The following is a 17945-nucleotide window of genomic DNA, read 5'->3' on the forward strand; positions in this document are numbered from 1 at the left end:
CCCACAGAGTTGGGAACTTTCAAGGCTACTGAATAAAGTTACCATTAATCAACCATTTCTACACATGACAGTCAAGCATCATGATATAGGGAGTTCATAGACATTGTGACCAATACATGTCCATCAAAATCAGTTTTCACATGCTACCTGAAGCTGAAAGCAACAAAAATGCAGCTGCAGAAATGCAACATTGAAATAAGAACAAAAAACAGCACAAGATACACTACTAATGAATTGACTAATAATCTAATTAGTCAGGGATATAAGCAGAGAAGTATTTCTTTTGTTTCAGGCAAAGAAATGGAAATCACTGCATACTAACAATTCCAAAGAGGACCTTCCCAAGAACCACATATTAAGAAAAACTACTGCTAATCTGAAGTTTTCAGCAAATAAAGCATGGAACAAGTAGATTTAGCTGACTGTTTATCACAGACCATGGCAGAGTCGCATGATAAGGAAATTCAAGCAGGAATCAGGATCTCATGGCTCAACTGTTGTCACCTGCTGCCACTCCCCATCCACAGCTTCTTTCCATAACGTGACATTATTATCACCATCAGCTACAGCTAGTATATTCCCAGTAACCGACCATGATACTCTCCAAACAGGGGTGTGAAAGTTATGTAGAATTTTACCCTCCCACTGATCTCCTTCCTTTGCCACTGTCCATATGACAACTGTCCCATCCTGTGAAGAACTAGCAATAGTAGATTTTGGAAGCCCCAAATATGGTGCCCATGCGACATCTCTCACCCAGTCAGAATGCATCTGAAGAGCAGGAAAGCAGTCCATCTTCCAAATACCATTGTAAAGCTTCCACACTTTAACAGTGTTATCACAGCCACCAGAAGCAAGCTTCTGTACAGGGTCAAGCAGTCCTGAACCAACGAGGGTACCTGGGGCCAAAGCTGGAGCCCATGTGACAGAAGTCACACCCACCGGATGGGCTTGGTCAATCCTTGTAGTGTCCCAGCCACCATCAGTTCGTGCAGTAAAGACAGAGATGTTTCCATCTGAGGAACCACAAGCCAAGCAGAGGCCAAGCTCATGAGGTGCCCATGCAATAGAGTTAACAGAGCTCTTGTGCTCGGTGAAAACATGTGCCTGAATCCACTCATCAGGTTTGTTCCCTTCCTTCCAAATGATCACCTGGCCATCATAGCTGCACGATGAAATCACTGAACCAAACTTGGGATGGGCCCATGCAACCTGCCAGACTGGCCCTTGGTGGCCACTCAGTGTTGCAAGATGCTGGTGTGAAGAGCCATTCACACCAATAATCTTAATGGTCATATCAGACGATGCTGTGGCCAGGCACTTGCCGTAGTAGTCCATCGCCACATCATGAACCACATCCTGGTGACCTGTCTCTATCTTCTGAAAAGGCATTGCTTCAGGTTTTGTGTATCGCTTGCAAATTCTTCTACGAAAATATTCCTTGATAATTCAAAGGTCCTGAGGGGACAGGGACAAAATCATTGTTATGTAATCGTGCAAGCAAATCAAAATTGAAACACAATTTTGATATTAGATTACAATGTATTGTAACGTTTTCTTATTTATCCGATATTAGATTATACAATCTAAAAATAAGTACTTTTAACTTCCCAGCAGACTACTAAAGGAAAACAATATTGTCTAATATTGAACCATATATCCCATGTTTAACAGCAATTTGAGTTGCCCAGAACAAACAGGACAAGAGGAGAATACCAAGCATTGAATTAGTAGGCTAATTACAAGAAACAAATCAGCATTTAGCAATGGTTAATCGGCAATATCAAAAGTAAAAATGCAATTAAAGTTTATGATATTGGTTCCTTGTACATTATTTTCAAGATGGATAAAGTAAAAGAGCAAAAAATACAATAATATATTAAGCTATAACGAACTTCACAACAAAAATAACACATAAACCTAATAAAACCCCAGTGGGTTTAGCCTTTACACATCTAAAAAGTCTTAGCCCAATTAGAACATGAGCACAGACAAGGATACAACTGAGTCCAAAGGCAAGAAAAAAATCAACGATTGTAAATTTAAGAGTCAGAAGGACAACAAACAACTAGGTAAAAGAAAATTCAAAAACAATTCCATCAACCAACATAACAACACAAACGAAATCATGAAACGACATCGTCTCAAACGGTTGGGCAATTCATCAAACATAAACCATCCTGAAAAGCGCAAGGACCCATCAGATTCAGATCCTTCGATCCTCCATTAAATCCACCGAAACCAAATCCAGATTTGAACAAGAAGGGGTACATCGCTCGAGATTGCTCGCCAAAAATCGAAAAAGAAAAACTTTGGAGGAAGCCTTCTTTGGCGATTTTGGTAGCAAGATCTATCGGATGGGTTCAAAACTAATCAGAATGATCGATCGAGAGATAAAGCTTACGATCTCGATCGGGAAGGGAAACGGGAAACTTCTTCAAATGATAGGAAGAAGAGATGTCGTCGTCGGCGTCGGCGTCGTCGTCACTAGCCTCTCCTCAAAATATAGTCGGAGACTTCACTATTTTGACGAGGGTGGCAGATTGGGGCGATGCTCGGAGTTCCTAACGCCGTTCACAGAAACGTACTTCTGGTCAATCTAACTTGATCCGACTGGTCAAACGTTCTTAACCCGAACCCGATCCGCTGAGCCGGATCATTAATCTGTAACCCGAACTCGACTGATATATCCACGGTTCAAGTTCAGTGATCCAAATCCGTCCCAATAGTTAATCCATCCCTTTCTTCTCAAGCCGCTGCTTTGTCTCTATTGAGAGAATGCCATCGCCGGCTTCCCATCGCCGAGCCCTCTCCACGCTCCGCTTCCGCCGCCCCAAGAAGCGGTCTTCCCCTTTCCCCAAGAAGACCTTTACGAATCCCTCGCTGCCGGAGTATATGCGCGCCGCCATCCACAAGATCTCCACCACCCTCCGTTACTCGACGTGGGACACCGCCGCCACTGAGCTCCGTGCCCTTCCCCTCCGCTGGGACTCCTTCACAGTCAACCGCATCCTCAAGACCCACCCGCCTATGGAAAAGGCCTGGCTCTTCTTCCACTGGGCCGCCCGCCTCCCCGGCTTCAAGCACGACCGCTTCACCTACACCACTATGCTCGACATCTTCGGGGAGGCCGGCCGGATCCCCTCCATGTGGCGCGTTTTCCGGGAGATGGAGGACAAGGGGGTCACCCCCGACGCCGCCACCTACACCTCCGTCATGCACTGGCTGTCTGCGGCCGGCGACCTGGAGGGTGCTGTGCGTGCCTGGGAGGAGATGAAGGAGCGCGGTTGCGGACCGACCCTGGTGTCCTATACCGCCTACATGAAGATCTTATTCGATCACGGGAGGCCCAAGGAGGCTGCCGGAGTGTACACGGAGATGCTAGAGGTCGGCCTGTCACCGAATTGCCACACGTATACGGTGCTCATGGAATACCTTGCAGGAGCTGGTGAGTGAAAAAAAATGGCATTCTTAATCTGAATGTTAATTGTGCATGCTTTCAATTTGCTGGAATTATGTGACTGTAAGTTTGGAGGACCAGTAGGTGCTTTGAGGTTCCAGTCCATAGTTTTAGCTTAGTATCTGCCCACTGGTTGTCACCTTTGCATCAAACTTCTGCCTTTGGAATACCAGCATCGGATTGATACAAGTGGTAGATGCCGTAATGGTGGGCTAATGGAGGCGTAGCTGTCATATGCAATTAATCATTATTTTGTGTGCTATATTCATGTACTACTAGGATACAAGAAAGCTAATATTAGAAGTGAACCTGAAGGTGGAGAGAAAGAACTGAATCAATCTTCTGGAGTTTCTTAGATGGGCTTGATGTTGGTGCATTAAGGATATAGTTTACCTCAATGAAATGAATGGTGTGTTAGAATTCGTAAGTTATGATGTCAGTCACAAGGTATGTTCCTAAATCTTGACATAGGTAATGATTTACTGTTAGCGAATGAAGCTATTAGGCTATGTCCTTATAAGAAACACTCTTACCTTTTCTCCTCCTTTAAGTAGAAGTGGATGGTTAAATGAATGTTAGTCTCTGGTGGATAAGGTTCTTTCCATGAAATCAAGGAGGACAAGACTTATTTCTAGTGCAGAAGAAACTATCTGTTTTACTACCGGAGTCATAGAGTGGTGCATTTTTGTAAGTTTTACATTCAGGAGTAGACAAATGTTCAACTAGCAGTAGACCATCAGAAACCATTTTCATAGGGTGGCATTAGCTTCATATATAGCTGTATTTCAAGACATATCATGGTATTTTAGGATTTCAGCTTGTTTAGAGAAGTTATATTAGCATTAGGGTGAAGATACCTGATCATTCTCCTCTTTATTTGTGAACAATGGGAGCTCTTCTGAAACCAGGTAATATTTGCTGAAGTGTTTGAAGATACCTGTCATAGTGGAAAGATAAGAAGTTTTTGAAATGATTTGTTTATGGGTTCTTTTGTGAATTCCTGAACTTCTTCTAAGATGGGCAAGGTGAATCAGCTATTACTATTTTTCCATCCAAGAATCCTAATAAAAGGAGGATAGGAACTGGAGTGTGAATAAGCTGGAGTAGTACTTCTACATTAGTAACCAAGAAGAAGAATACATACAATGTAGCTTGTCAAAAATATTCTTTCTTTTTAAAAAACAAAAAAATTATCTTCTTAAATGTGTTATGTACTGAATCTGGTTGTGCAAATCATCTTGATGTACCATTTAAAGAGTTCCCTTTTGGCGTCTTTTCTTCTCCATGAAGCAAATTTATTCATGTAAGTATCTGTGCTTGGCTGTGTACATCTTTTGCTTGTTATTTTCTTCGTTCTTTTGGCTATCTATCATATTGTGCTTTGGGATAAAAGTTTTTCATGGTTCTTTGCACTACGGATATAAGTTGTTTATCACTGTTCTAAGATGCTTGTAGTCTGTGCAATAATCATGATAGTTTTGGTGTCTGTCAGCTGGATTTCCAAGTGCTTGCTAATTTTCATAGGCCTCATTGCTATCTACCAGGTTTGTTCCAGACTTTTCACAATTGAAGTTGGAATTTCATGTTTGGAGGTTTTTCTTATTACTAGATGGATATAGGTAAAAGCTGATACACAGTGAAAAATACAAGATGATAAAGATTTGGTAAGCAAGCAACCAGACCTTGTTTTACTTAAAAAAGAAAGCAACTGTTGTCATCATGTTTAAATATCTAATAGGCTAGGCATTATATAATGACAAAGGACTATATCGATAAGCTATCAATTCTGGAGAAGGATGGTTGGCCGGTTACATTATTTGCTTAGACTCCATCTAGCCTCTCACATTAAGTGTCAAAATCATTATTAGCTGTGATATTCCTTCAAGGTGTCTTATTTACTGGCTGGTTATCTCTCTCTTCAGTTGAGCATAACAAGGATTGTAATTTGTTTAAACACAGGAGTTTAATTGCATAATCAGCCTTATTATATGAAAGTTCACTAATAAACATGCATATGGGAATATTTTTGACAGCATAATCACTAATGTGATATGATGATATCTAGATATCTTTTCATTTCCAAGATATTCTCTACCAAAGCATTTTAATTATACAATGGTGAATTTTTTTCAGACCCGACATCTTTCAACCCCAAATTTTCTTCCATGATCTAGTTTTGGAATCGTTTGCTCTTCTTCTGATTTATGGAACCATCTATTACTGAGTTCAGTACTTCATGTGTCTGCTCTTAGGTAAATTTAAGGCTGCCCTTGAGATAATGAGTGAAATGCAAGAAGCAGGAATTGAACCTGATAAAGCTGCATGTAATATTCTCATTCAGAAGTGCTCCAAAGCTAGAGAGACATCAGCTATGAGACAAGTTCTCCTATACATGAAGGAGCACTCAATTGTTCTTCGCCGCACAGTATTCATGGAAGCACTAGAAGCTCTAAAACTGGTAAATGGAAGTGATCATCTGCTTCGAGAAGTAAACCCTCATCTTTCTTCTGATGGCATTGAAGATAATTCACACTTTGAACCATTTTTTTCTGATACTAGTTCATTTATTGATAGGGCTATTATCATTAATCTTATAGCGATGCAGAATTTTATTGCTGTAGAGCATATGTTGAGTGGGATGATTAACAGGCACATAGAATTAGATCCGGAGCTCATATCCATGGTCATCCAACTCAGTTGTGCAAATTATAAGCCATCTTGTGTGCTGATGGCATTTCGTTACTCCTTGCAAGTGGGGAAAGAACTTGATAGATCTGCATACATTTCTCTGCTTGGTTTCTTTATGAGGGAGAATGCGCTTGAAATGGTCCTAGAGATTGTTCATGAAATGACAAAAGCTGGAGTGAGCTTTGGAACATATCTTGTTTATCTCTTGATATACAGGCTTGGCCGTGCAGGAATTCATACTTATGCTGAAAGTATATTTTACTCTCTGCCCATGGACCAGAATGTTGTTACTTGTACAGCCCTGACAGATGCTCTTTTTCAAGCTGGTGAAGTTGAGAAAGGTCTTGAGCTCTACGCAAAAATGAGAAAAGATTTTTCTCTCTCATCTGGCTTGTATGAGGTGCTGATACTTGGTCTAGAAAGGTCTGGCAGAACAGATGATGCAGAATTTTGTAGGAAAGAGAAGAGGAAATTTACGGGGAACAAATATCCTCAAAAAGATGTTTCACCAGATGAGATTTTATGCAATTATCTTTTTGATGGGATTTTGAGTTAAGCAGCATGGAAATATTATGGTCCTTTCCATGACCTGCTAAACTTTCTTTACAGTAAGCACGAAGATAAAGCTACTGCTGCTGAAATTTGGCCAGACTATCTTCAGGAAAACTCAGAGGAGCTGCATTGTTGGGCATGGATAGTGTCCCAAATAATAAGTATCAAAAAGCCCAGTTTGTGTTTTCTCTGAGGATGGCCATTCACCAAATTGAACAGTATTAGTGCGAGGTTCTTGATATGTAGGGAACTATGTCAATATGCTTCCATCTAAAAGTCCACCAAAAAAGTTCCAAATGAAATAGTAGAAGAAAGGGGTGTGGTCTAGCGTTACAATGATCCAGAGGATTGGTGGAATCACACTTCCAGTATCACTGGGCACTAGCACCATTTTTGTCATAAGTGGTTTAAAGGTGGAGAATTTAGATGTGGTTTGCTAAGTTTAGCAAGAGAATCATTTAGAGGAGCAAAATTTGGCCTCGCTGTATGATATTTAAAGATTATTTATTTATTATATACCCTATCACTGGCAATCTGTCATTGAGAAAAGTGTATGTAGAAGATTAACAGACATAATTAATTCTAAGATGAGACAATACAACAATGAATTATTGATGAATCAAATTGATGAATCAAATTGATGAATCAAATTGATACCTCCTCAGGCAACTGATAATAAAGAGGTCCCTGAGCTTTTAGTTGATACAGGAGAGTAAGTCTATGATCAAATATGTAAATCAAACTTGTGCTGTAAGCCTTATTGTAGTTTCTTCTTCAACTGTTGCACAATGCTCAGCTGTTTAATCTCTCAGTGGGAAAGTTTTACAGTATTTTGATTAATGATTTTTGTCTTGTTTTGATTAATGATTTTCGAAGCTTCTCATAATATGTTGTGCTTACATTTCTTCCGTATCATGTGCCATATATGGGTGCGCTAAGATGAGTTTAGATAAATATTTAAGCTGCAGATAGGATAAAAGTGCATGAAAGTTAAGTTCTGGACGCAATGCATCCAGTAAGTTGACTCGGCCCATTTCATACGTTGTTTGCAACTTGTTAGTTGATCGATCAAGATTATTAGACGATTTACTTAATTTTCCATGGATTGAAGGAAATATTATTTTTTTAAGGATAAGTGGCAAAGATAGATTTTGATCTTAGGATTTTATAGTGATCTGATAAGTTAAAAAGTTGGGTAGTATTTTTTATGCATTATCTTAGTTATTTAGAAACAAGAGTAGTTTTTCATGTAACCAGTAAAAAGTTATATGATTGTTAACATAGTTTAATTAAAATATGTTTAAATATAAAAGGAATGAGAGTTTATGTACGAAGCAAATTAATGTTCTAAGATGAAAGCCTCTGTACAAAGTGTGTGTGTGTGTGTGTATAAATAAATAAATATATATATATATATATATATATTGACAAAGAGATAATTTATTATGTACATCTTATGTGAATTACTACTAAGAGAGGTAATAAAAATATGACACCAAGGGTTAGAAATATAATTAGATTTGAGGGTAGTGTATAGCCCATGCACTAAAAAAAAAGAAAACCAATCAAGGGATCCCTCTCAAATAAATGGCTAATGATAGTATATGATAAAACAGTAACGATAGCACTAGCCCATGCACCAGCAGCTTCTCGATCTGATCACGTATGAAATAATTGAGAGTTTACATCACAAGTTATCTCAACCATTGTAATTGGGGAAAAACATTTGGCTCCAAGCTTAATTCTGCCAATAAACCATAGAAAAATATAATAAAAATCAGTAGACTTGTTAGTTTTCTGAAAGAAGAAAATAATCACACTTGTTGAAAATAACTACGGAGGCTTGTAATTTCAATTACTATGGTCCAACATTTTCATGACACTTTTACTTTCTTATTTTGTCTTTTTACTAGAACCTTAGAATCAGATCAAACATGAATAAGCATAAAAGATCTATTCTTTGTCTCCATAATACCATAATAAATAACCTATATAATTTATAATACAAGATAGATTCTCCTGTTACATCTCTAAGATGATATCCTAGAGGTATAAGCTTATCTTAAATCAAAAAATATTTTTTAACTATCCACTTATCCAAACCTAGGATGCATTCAATTTTTATTTACATATACTATAAAACCTAATTATACAACATATCACTTAATAACTCTATAATATCTAATTCCAAATCAAAATCATTAACAACCACTCGTAGACTCACAAGATCCAATGAAAATATTGTAATAATAAAAACTAACTATTTACTATAATCTAAACTTTCAAAACACTATAAGCTCCCAAAACGTGAGGTCTTTTAACCATTATAATAACACACACCAACTCATAATTTTTTAAACAATATAAGCAAAGTATTCTTTACAATAACATATTATTAAATTATAAAATATGTTGCAATCTTCTAGTATTCCACTGTCCAACCCAAAACTAATATGAATGAGTGATAAACTAATTTGAAAATTTTATATAGCAACAATGTGATTTACAAAGCTCAACAAATGACCATCATATTCATGACATAGAAAAATTAAACATAGAGAAATTAAACTGTGTGATATAAACATCAAGGTGCAAAGCATGGATTTTATTGGAGATAATTCATACTTAGTATTTCAGATAATTCATACTTAACAAAGAGCAAAGAGCAATGTATATGCAAATCAAGATCAAAAGACATAAGCTTAAGAGGCATATATGATATTTTATTGGATTCATTAATATCAAAAGAACATCTAGCAATATAGGAGTGAATTAGGATCTTAATATAAGACATGAGATCAGGAATAGAGTCAATATTTGACATGTTATTTGATTCATTCATATAGAAAAAACATATAACAACATAAGACCAAATCAAGATTATAATTTAAGGCATGCGCTTAAGAATAAAGTCATATTTGACATATCATTCGATTCAACGATAGCAATGGAGCAAAGAGCATTAGATGGGCATATCAAGAACAAATGCAAGTCATGAGTTAGACATATTTGATATTTTATTTAATATATTTATATCTAGAAAGCATATAGCAACACATAAGCATGTCCCTTGGAAAATATGTTAAAGGAATATAGAGGGTAAAATGAGATTATAACATAGTACAATACTACTCATTCTTAGGTCTCTATTAGTCTTCCATATTTAGGAGCTCAATCTCTCGTGTTTGGATAAAGTTATTGAGGTCGGTAATAGTATCATGGGCCATACATATAACTTTCTTTATATTCTTAGCAAAGATTCATATTATCTCGTAAACACAAGAGTATAATAAGGACATCTTTATCAAGGTAGGATGTATCATAAACATATGTAAGATAATAATAATAATATACATATGCATGTAAGAAACAATATCAAGTTATGTAAAAATGATAAAGAAAATAGAAATGTATGGGAAGCAAATGTGAAAAAAAAAAAAACATGCATGTGCAAATATAAAGCAATATCAAATGTATATCTCATTCAATTATAGTAAGAATTAATAATTAAGAGATAACTAAGTTTAAATCATCAATATGCATCTCATTTGAATAAAGGCTTTAGCTGAAATATGTTGAATTTTATATTTTAATGATAAAATTAATTGATAAATTATTTGATCAAATCTATATGTTAAGAAAAATGTGTAGGATTAACTATGATAGCGATCAAGGCATAAAGCAAATCGAAGTAATAGAGTTAAGATCGAGATGTCGTTAGGAGTTCGAGAGTTCGTCAAAAGTCTGGAGGTTCGTCGGAAATGCTACTGGAATTGATCGAGAAAAAGCTTATCGGTATTCGCTAAGAAGATCATCGTGAAGTCCAAGAGCTTGCTGGAAGTCCATTAAAAGATTACCGAGAGATTGTCGGAAGTCCTCAGAAGATCGCCAAAAGAAACCTAAACTTACCGAGCTTGTTTTGTTTAGTGTATGCCTTAAAAATTATAGTTAGCACATAATTAGGGTTAAGTTTAGGAGAGAATCCCATTAACCCTATTGAGGACCAATTGGGCTCATAATTAAACTGGTTTAAGCTAGATTCAAGGCCCAACCAGTTTGCTGGACCTTATTTGGTGGTGGCACCGCAAAACTAAGGCGATGGAACTGCCCAGGGAACGGTCTTCCAAGTGGTCTAGGCGATGGTACCGCCTAGACTGAGCGATGGTACCGCCGGCAGTTATTACTACCAGGCCGGTGGTTCCGCCCAGTGTTAAAATGTCAGATGGTAGTACTACCTAGTACTGGCAATGGTACCGCTAATACCCCAAAAATCCAACATGAGATACTTTTTGGCTCCAATTTTGAAGCCACTGAGGCCTATAAATACCCCATCCTTTTTTGCATAAAAGGGCAACAAAGTGATATCTAAGTGTGAAAGGTGTTGAATCTCGTATTTTGATGATGAAACCACTTGATATGTATTTATGATTTAATCTGCGTTTTGAGTGATGTAGGATGCTTCGATCAGGATGAGACAATTAAAGCAGAAAAATCATGTTATGCTGGAGGAACATGTTAGAAGATTGGATGTCGGGCCGGTGGATATGTCGACGTATCGATAGAAGGCTTCAGGCTGTGGATTCGGGCATCGGGCTAAGAAGAGCATATATTGCGCCAAGGATATTGGAGTTGCGGAGTCAATTGACCGATTGGGCAATAGGCCACAAGAGAGGATGATACTCCAAATAATCGGACAAAGCATCGATGGACCAATGATATGCCGAACAACTTGATTAATTACTTAGGATTAATTATCTCGATCAAAGTTTTGTTTTACATATGTAAGATTAACTATGATAGCTTAAAGACATAAAGCAAGTCTACCGGAGTCAAGTTTGATGGGTGTTCGAGAGTCCAAAGATTCATCGGAGATGCTGCCGAAACCAACCGAGAGGAAATCGGGGACTTGTCGGAGTTTTTGGAAGTCCGCCAAAGAGATCGTCAGAGGTTCGTGGAGATCACCGAGAAGGCTCGGCTACTCGCTGAACTCGCCATAAGATCGGGAGCCCATTGGGAGTCCGCCAAAAGAAATCCGAGGGTGTATCGGAAGTTCGCCGAAAGATCGCCGGAAAGCTCGCCGGAAGGAAACTCGACGTTGTCGATTATAAAGATCTGCTTAGGACTATGTCTTAACTTCTTAGTTTGTATGTAATTAGGGTTAGGATTAAGAAATAATCCTATATCCTGGTTAAGGGCCAAATGGGATCGAATATGACTTAGTTTGGGTCAGATCTAAAGCCCAACCAATGACCCGTAAGGTCGGGCGGTGGCACCACCCAAAACCCAAAGGATCGGGCGGTGGTATCGCCGGACTGGGCGATGGCACCGCCCAGCACCCGAGAGGTCCGGTAGTGGCACCGTCGGACTGGGCCGTGGCACCGCCAGTACACTATCAGTGTTAGACACTAACAGGCGATGGCACCGCTAACTCCGGGATTCTAAGAGGAATTCAAAATTTGGAGCCCAAATTTGAATCCTCTTGGGGTCTATAAATACCTCTCAATTCTCAACAGAGAATACAACCTTTGAGAAGTTTGAGATTGAGATAAAGCCTTAGCAAAGTCTTTAGCAAATCTTGTTTTCAATAGCTTAAGTGTTCACCTCCCTCTTTCTCTTTGAAAATCGATAAGAGTGTGAACCACTTGTAAAAGGTTCTAAGAGGGGTATTTGTCCTTCCCCTTTAAAGTGATTTGTTAGTGGAAGTTGGGAGCCTCATCGAAGAAGGCATCGCAAGTGGATGTAGGTCATTTGACCGAACCACTTTAAATTAGTATGTTCCTTGAATGTGTGTGTGTTTACCTTTCTGAAACCGTTATTTACATAGTAGTAAGCTTTTGGTTTTCATCTCCTTACTTTACTCGATCTACTTTTACCAAGTCATTCCTTCGTCGAATCGAAATCTCTACACATTTACGAAATCGATTTCAAACTTACAAGTTTCAATCTGCTACACTAATTCACACACCCCCCCCCCCCTCTTAGTACTGATCCTAATAATTTGTATCAGAGCCACGGTTTTTTACTTTGGTTTAACACCCAAATAGAAATGACTCTTTTTGGCTTTCAAGAGTGTTACTCTCTCATTCGTCCTCCCTTTTTCAATGGGACGAACTACACTTATTGGAAAACTCAAATGAGAGTTTTCTTACTTTCTTTGGATTTGAATCTATGACATATTGTTGAATCCGACTTTAAAATGTCTTCTCTTCCAATGAAAGATTAAAATGATTTAGAGAAGAAGACTTTTTCTTTAAATGATAGAGCTATGAATGCTCTCTTTTGTGCCTTAGATAAAACGGAGTTTAATCGGGTTTCTTTGTGCGAAATGGATTTCGATATTTGGCACTTTCTTGAAACCACACATGAAGGCACAAGTAGTGTTAAGGTTTCAAAGATCAATTTTTTAATGCACGATTTTGAACTCTTTCGAATGAAACCAAGAGAAACCATTGTTGACATGTACACCCGTTTTACGGATGTCGTCAATGGTTTAAAAGCACTTGGTAGAAGTTTTTCGGATTTTGAACTTGTAAACAAGATTTTGCGTTCTCTTTCTAAAAATTGAAATTCAAAAGTAACTACGATACAAGAAGCTAAAAACCTAAACAACTTACCACTTGAAGAACTAATTGGTTCGTTAATGATATATGAAATGGTGCACAATGCACATGATGAACATGATGAACAAAACAACCTTCCAAAGAACAGGAAAGATTTGGGACATAGAACACATGAAGACCACTTGAGCATAAGCTTAAGTGATGGTGAATTTGAACTTGCAAAGAAATTTAAAAAGTTAACGAAACAAAAATTAAAGAATAAAAAGAACATAACTACTTGCTTTGAACGCAAGAAGAAGAACACAAATTGGAATGAATCAAGCTTCTCCGAAGATGAAGAGAAAATCAACAAAGGCGAGGTGGCAAACTACGTCTTAACCGCCTTCAATGATGAGGTAATCGAAATCCCCCTAATTTACTTCGAAATTACATAATGCTTTTCATAATACACTTTTTTTAATTTTAGTTTTGAATCAATTTTCTTAAAAATTAAATGTTTAAAAATGAAAATGTAAAAATATGATCATGCTCATAATTTTGAAAATGACAATAAAAATTGCATGTTCTATGTTAATACAATAAAAAATTTGATATAAATCTAATGCTTGTACACCTAGTAAGATTAATCTTATGTATGTGTTTGAGAAGCAAGAATGTGTATTTTGATGATTTCTATATTGATTTTCATTGACGATGCATGACTTTTGAATAGAAGGCTTGATGATTTTTTATGAACCTTGTCTTTGGTTTTCAAACATGATGTATGGTTTTGACATAAGAACAAAATTTGAGTATGCTAATATAAAGTCAATCATATAAATTAAAATTAAAGAAGTTTTAGTTATCTATAAGAATCTTTCAAAATTATGTTCAATGAAACTAATGCAATAAAGTTGTAATGAAAATATTGAAATTTTGATACCATGATTTGATGATTTTATGTATGAGATTTTAAAAGTTATACATGATGATTTTTTGTGTTTTATTGATCTTGATGGTTTTATGATGAAACTTATTTTTCTATCTTAGACGATTGATGATATATATATTTTTTGGTACAAAGAAGACAAAGGCATGCTTATATGAAACAACCAAATAGATAAAAGTATTTTTCTTGAAAATTCTTGGTTTGATGAATCTATTTTATCATCTTTTTATGAATCTCTTGAAAATAATTTTGATTTTATGATTTGAATTTGAATGAGCTTTATCTTGATTTTTTGAGATTTATAACTTGAGATTAACTCTATAAAAATCGAGATCTTTTATCCTCAATGTTTCTTTTTAGCATCTACTATCCAAATGAATCATGATTGGTATCATTGCTATATTTCTTCTTATCGTGCACTAAAGAGAAAATTTTCCTAAATGAATCGTGATTTTTCGGAACCACAATTCTTATTATGATTCATAATGAATTGAGAAATTTTATATGCTTGAATTAATATCTTGTTCTCCTATAAGGTTGAATGAATTTTATCTATATCATGATCTCCTAAGATTTTCCTTTGATTATTTAAGAGGAGATTTTTCAAAAGAAAACATGTCTTTTGGTATTATCTTTTCATGATATGATTTTTATGCAATTACTTATATTCATGAAATATTTATTTCATCACCAAAATTCTCTTGATATTTTGAATGTGATGAAATGAAATAATGCATGAAATACAAATGAGAAGTTAATGATCATGCATGATAGGATGTAATGAATTTTGACATTTAGATACCATCATTTGAATAGCTATGATCATGTTGCCAAAATGATATATCATGAATGCCTGAATATCATGTATGATATGCCCATAGTGATGATTGATTTATTTGTATCATGCATGAAAAATGAAAGGTATAGTTTTAAAATTATGCTTGTTCGAATTTAAAAATATGATGATGCATAATGATGAAATTGTGTAATGAAAATATTAAACATTTTGAAACCATATTTTAGTATCATGCACAATGATCATGCTAAATAAATTTCGAAATTATGCATGATGAATCTTACGATTTACGGATTATTGATTTTTACTATAATAAAAGTGCCTTATTAATCTTTGTTGTAATAAATCTCACACTTTCGGTTTTAAACATGACATATGTTTTTATTTGGCATACATGAAATAAAATCATATGAATTGAAACAACTAAAAAGAGGAAAATATTTTTTTCTAGAAAATTTATTTTTCTCTATCTTATTAATCTTGATGATTATTATGATAAATCTATATATACCATTTTGAATCTTTTGAAAGTAATATTGAGATTTTGATGAATTTGTATTCAAATTATGATCTTAATTTCTTGGATTTACTACTTGAGATTCTTTCTTAATCACAATCTCTTCTTTGTACACCAATAATTTTTGTTATTTATAAAAAGAAGAGATTCGATAAAATGAATCATGTCTTTTGTAATTCAAGAGGTCTTATCTTTCTATTCATATTTACTGCTTCAACCCAAAAATATTTGGATAGGCTATGTTCATTCAACATGGTTATTGTCATTTCTTGTAAGTTTCTATTCTTTCTTTCTACTACTCCATTTTGTTGAGGATTTATTGGAGTAGAGAAGTTGTGGTTGTATCCATTAGATTCATAAAATTCTTGAAAATCACAATTTTGAAATTCACCACCGTGATCACTTCGAATTGACGAAATCATAAAACTCTTTTCATTTTGAACAAGATTACAAAACTTAGAGAAATACCTAAAACATTCACTTTTGTGTGCCAAAAAATAAGTTCATATGTATCTACTATAAGCATTCATGATGACAAATGCGTATTTGCTACCTCCTAGGTTTGATGTAGCAATTGGTCCGAACAAGTCCATATGGATCAATTGCAAAGGTCTAGAGGTGCTTATTTGGTTCTTAAGTTTGAAGCTACCTTTTATTTGTTTTCCTAGTTGACATACATCACACACATTATCTTTGACAAACTTGATATGAGGAATTCGTCTTATAAGTTCTTTAGATAAAATTTGAGTGATTAGTTTCATGCTAGTATGACCTAATCTCCTATGCCAAAGCCAAGCATCGTCATTCAAAACCAAAAAATATATTTCATTGCAAAGATCATTAATGTTAATAGTGTATACGTAATTTTGTTTTAGTGTAATTAGAGATGTGTTTTTGTGTGGTTTTTCAATAATGCAAGCATTAGATTTAAATTTAATGATATATTCTTTATCACACAATTGACTAATGCTCAAAAGGTTATACTTTAAGCCATCAACTAACAACACATCTTCAATAGAAAAGGTGGATTTGTTACCTATGGTTCATTTACCAATGATTTTACCTTTGTTGTTGTCTCCGAAGGTGACATATCCTTCGTCTATGCTAGTGAGCTTAGAGAATTGAGATGGATCTCCGGTCATATGCATTGAGCATCCACTATCTGTTAGGATCGAGAGCACTAAGAGGGGGGGGGTGAATTAGTGCAGCGGAAATCTTACAGCAATTTAAAAACGAAAGCTGCGTTCGTCCGATAAAAAACGGTTTCGATATAAAAGCAGAATCACAGTGCAGTTTGCGTCTAAGCGCAGTTTTGCGTCTAAGCGCAGTTTGCGTCTAAGCGCAGTTTGCGTCTAAACTCAGTTTTACGTCCAAACGCAGTTTAACGTCTAAACGCAGTTTTACGTCTAAACGCAGTTTTGCGTCTAAACGCATTTTTACGTCTAAACGTAGTTTTGCGTCTAAACGCAGTTTTACGTCTAAACGTAATTTTACGTCTAAATGTAGTTTTGCGTCTAAAAGCAGTTTTGAACCTGAAAAAGCGTTTTACGTAGAAAGCAATTTGCAGTTATAAATGGAATCAGAATGTAAGCGTAAACTGCAGTGTGAAGATCGTACGAAAACACGATTTACGTTTGAATGCAGATTCTGAAAGATCAGAGCTTAGAAACTCGTTCGTAAAGGCGCAGAGGGCAGTAGCAATGTAGGAGGTTTGCAGTAATGGAAAAGTGCTCAAGGTAAAAGCAAACCAGAGATTTAGAGTGGTTCGGTCAGTCTTGACCTACTCCACTTTTGGCTTCCTCCTCCGACGAGGTCACCGACGTCAACTAGCTGCCTTCCTTCAATGGGCGAAGGCTAACTGCCCTTTTACAGTTTCTCTCCTTTTGACAGGCTTAGGAGACAACCTTTACAGATCCTTTCTCTCCTCTCTTTACAACTCAAGACTTAAAGAACAGAAGGAGGAGAACTTTAGGACTTTACACAAATTTGAGCTCTTAGAATCACTGAAAAGATCAAGAATTCGGTGTGGATCTATCTACTTTCAGTGTTGAATGGGTGGGGTATTTATAGGCCCCAACCCAATTCAAATTTGGAGCTCAAAACGATCAAATCCCGGAATTCCGGGATCAGGCGGTTGCACCTCTTGACTGGAGAGGTGGCACCGCCTGGCAGAGCTCGAAGACTGAGCTCAGGCGATTGCACCTCTCTGCCAGAGCTCGAAGACTGAGCTCGGTGGTTGCACCGCCTGGCAGAGCTCGAAGACTGAGCTCGGTGGTTGCATCACCTGGCAGAGCTTAAAACTGAGCTCAGGCTGATGCACCTCTCTGCCAGAGCTCGAAACTTGAGCTCTGGCGGTGCTACCTCTTGACAGAGGAGGTTGCACCGCCCAGTCTAGCTCGAAGACTGAGCCCTGGGCGGTTGCACCTCTTGGCTGGGGCGGTTGC

The 17945-nt window shown here is 36.7% G+C and overlaps 2 protein-coding genes across 2 annotated transcripts; one reads left to right on the top strand and one right to left on the bottom strand.

The window, feature by feature from the left end:
• Window positions 1-219: 219 nt before the first annotated feature.
• LOC135623344 (protein transport protein SEC13 homolog B-like) lies at window positions 220-2600 on the bottom strand. The gene is made up of 2 exons (XM_065126203.1): window positions 2405-2600; window positions 220-1458 (listed from the first exon to the last, which is right to left on the bottom strand). The coding sequence occupies exon 2, from the start codon at window positions 1390-1392 to the stop codon at window positions 484-486; it is 909 nt and encodes a 302-aa protein (XP_064982275.1). The 5' UTR covers window positions 1393-1458; window positions 2405-2600; the 3' UTR covers window positions 220-483.
• Window positions 2601-2702: 102 nt separating this feature from the next.
• Window positions 2703-7235, top strand: LOC135623343 (pentatricopeptide repeat-containing protein At2g01390-like). The gene is made up of 2 exons (XM_065126202.1): window positions 2703-3448; window positions 5713-7235. The coding sequence occupies exons 1-2, from the start codon at window positions 2779-2781 to the stop codon at window positions 6702-6704; spliced, it is 1662 nt and encodes a 553-aa protein (XP_064982274.1). The 5' UTR covers window positions 2703-2778; the 3' UTR covers window positions 6705-7235.
• The last annotated feature ends 10710 nt before the right edge of the window (window positions 7236-17945 follow it).

Source organism: Musa acuminata, chromosome BXJ2-9 (genome assembly GCF_036884655.1).
Source record: "Musa acuminata AAA Group cultivar baxijiao chromosome BXJ2-9, Cavendish_Baxijiao_AAA, whole genome shotgun sequence".
NCBI classification, from domain to species: Eukaryota; Viridiplantae; Streptophyta; class Magnoliopsida; order Zingiberales; family Musaceae; genus Musa; species Musa acuminata.

What these genes read in the sequence shown, in the direction of transcription:
- LOC135623344 (XM_065126203.1), bottom strand. Translation starts at nt 1,392, where the DNA reads ATGCCTTTTCAGAAGATAGAGACAGGTCACCAGGATGTGGTTCATGAT.
- LOC135623343 (XM_065126202.1), top strand. Translation starts at nt 2,779, where the DNA reads ATGCCATCGCCGGCTTCCCATCGCCGAGCCCTCTCCACGCTCCGCTTC. An exon ending in GGAATACCTTGCAGGAGCTG is followed by an intron (nt 3,449 to 5,712) that starts GTGAGTGAAAAA and finishes GTCTGCTCTTAG; the next exon opens with GTAAATTTAAGGCTGCCCTT.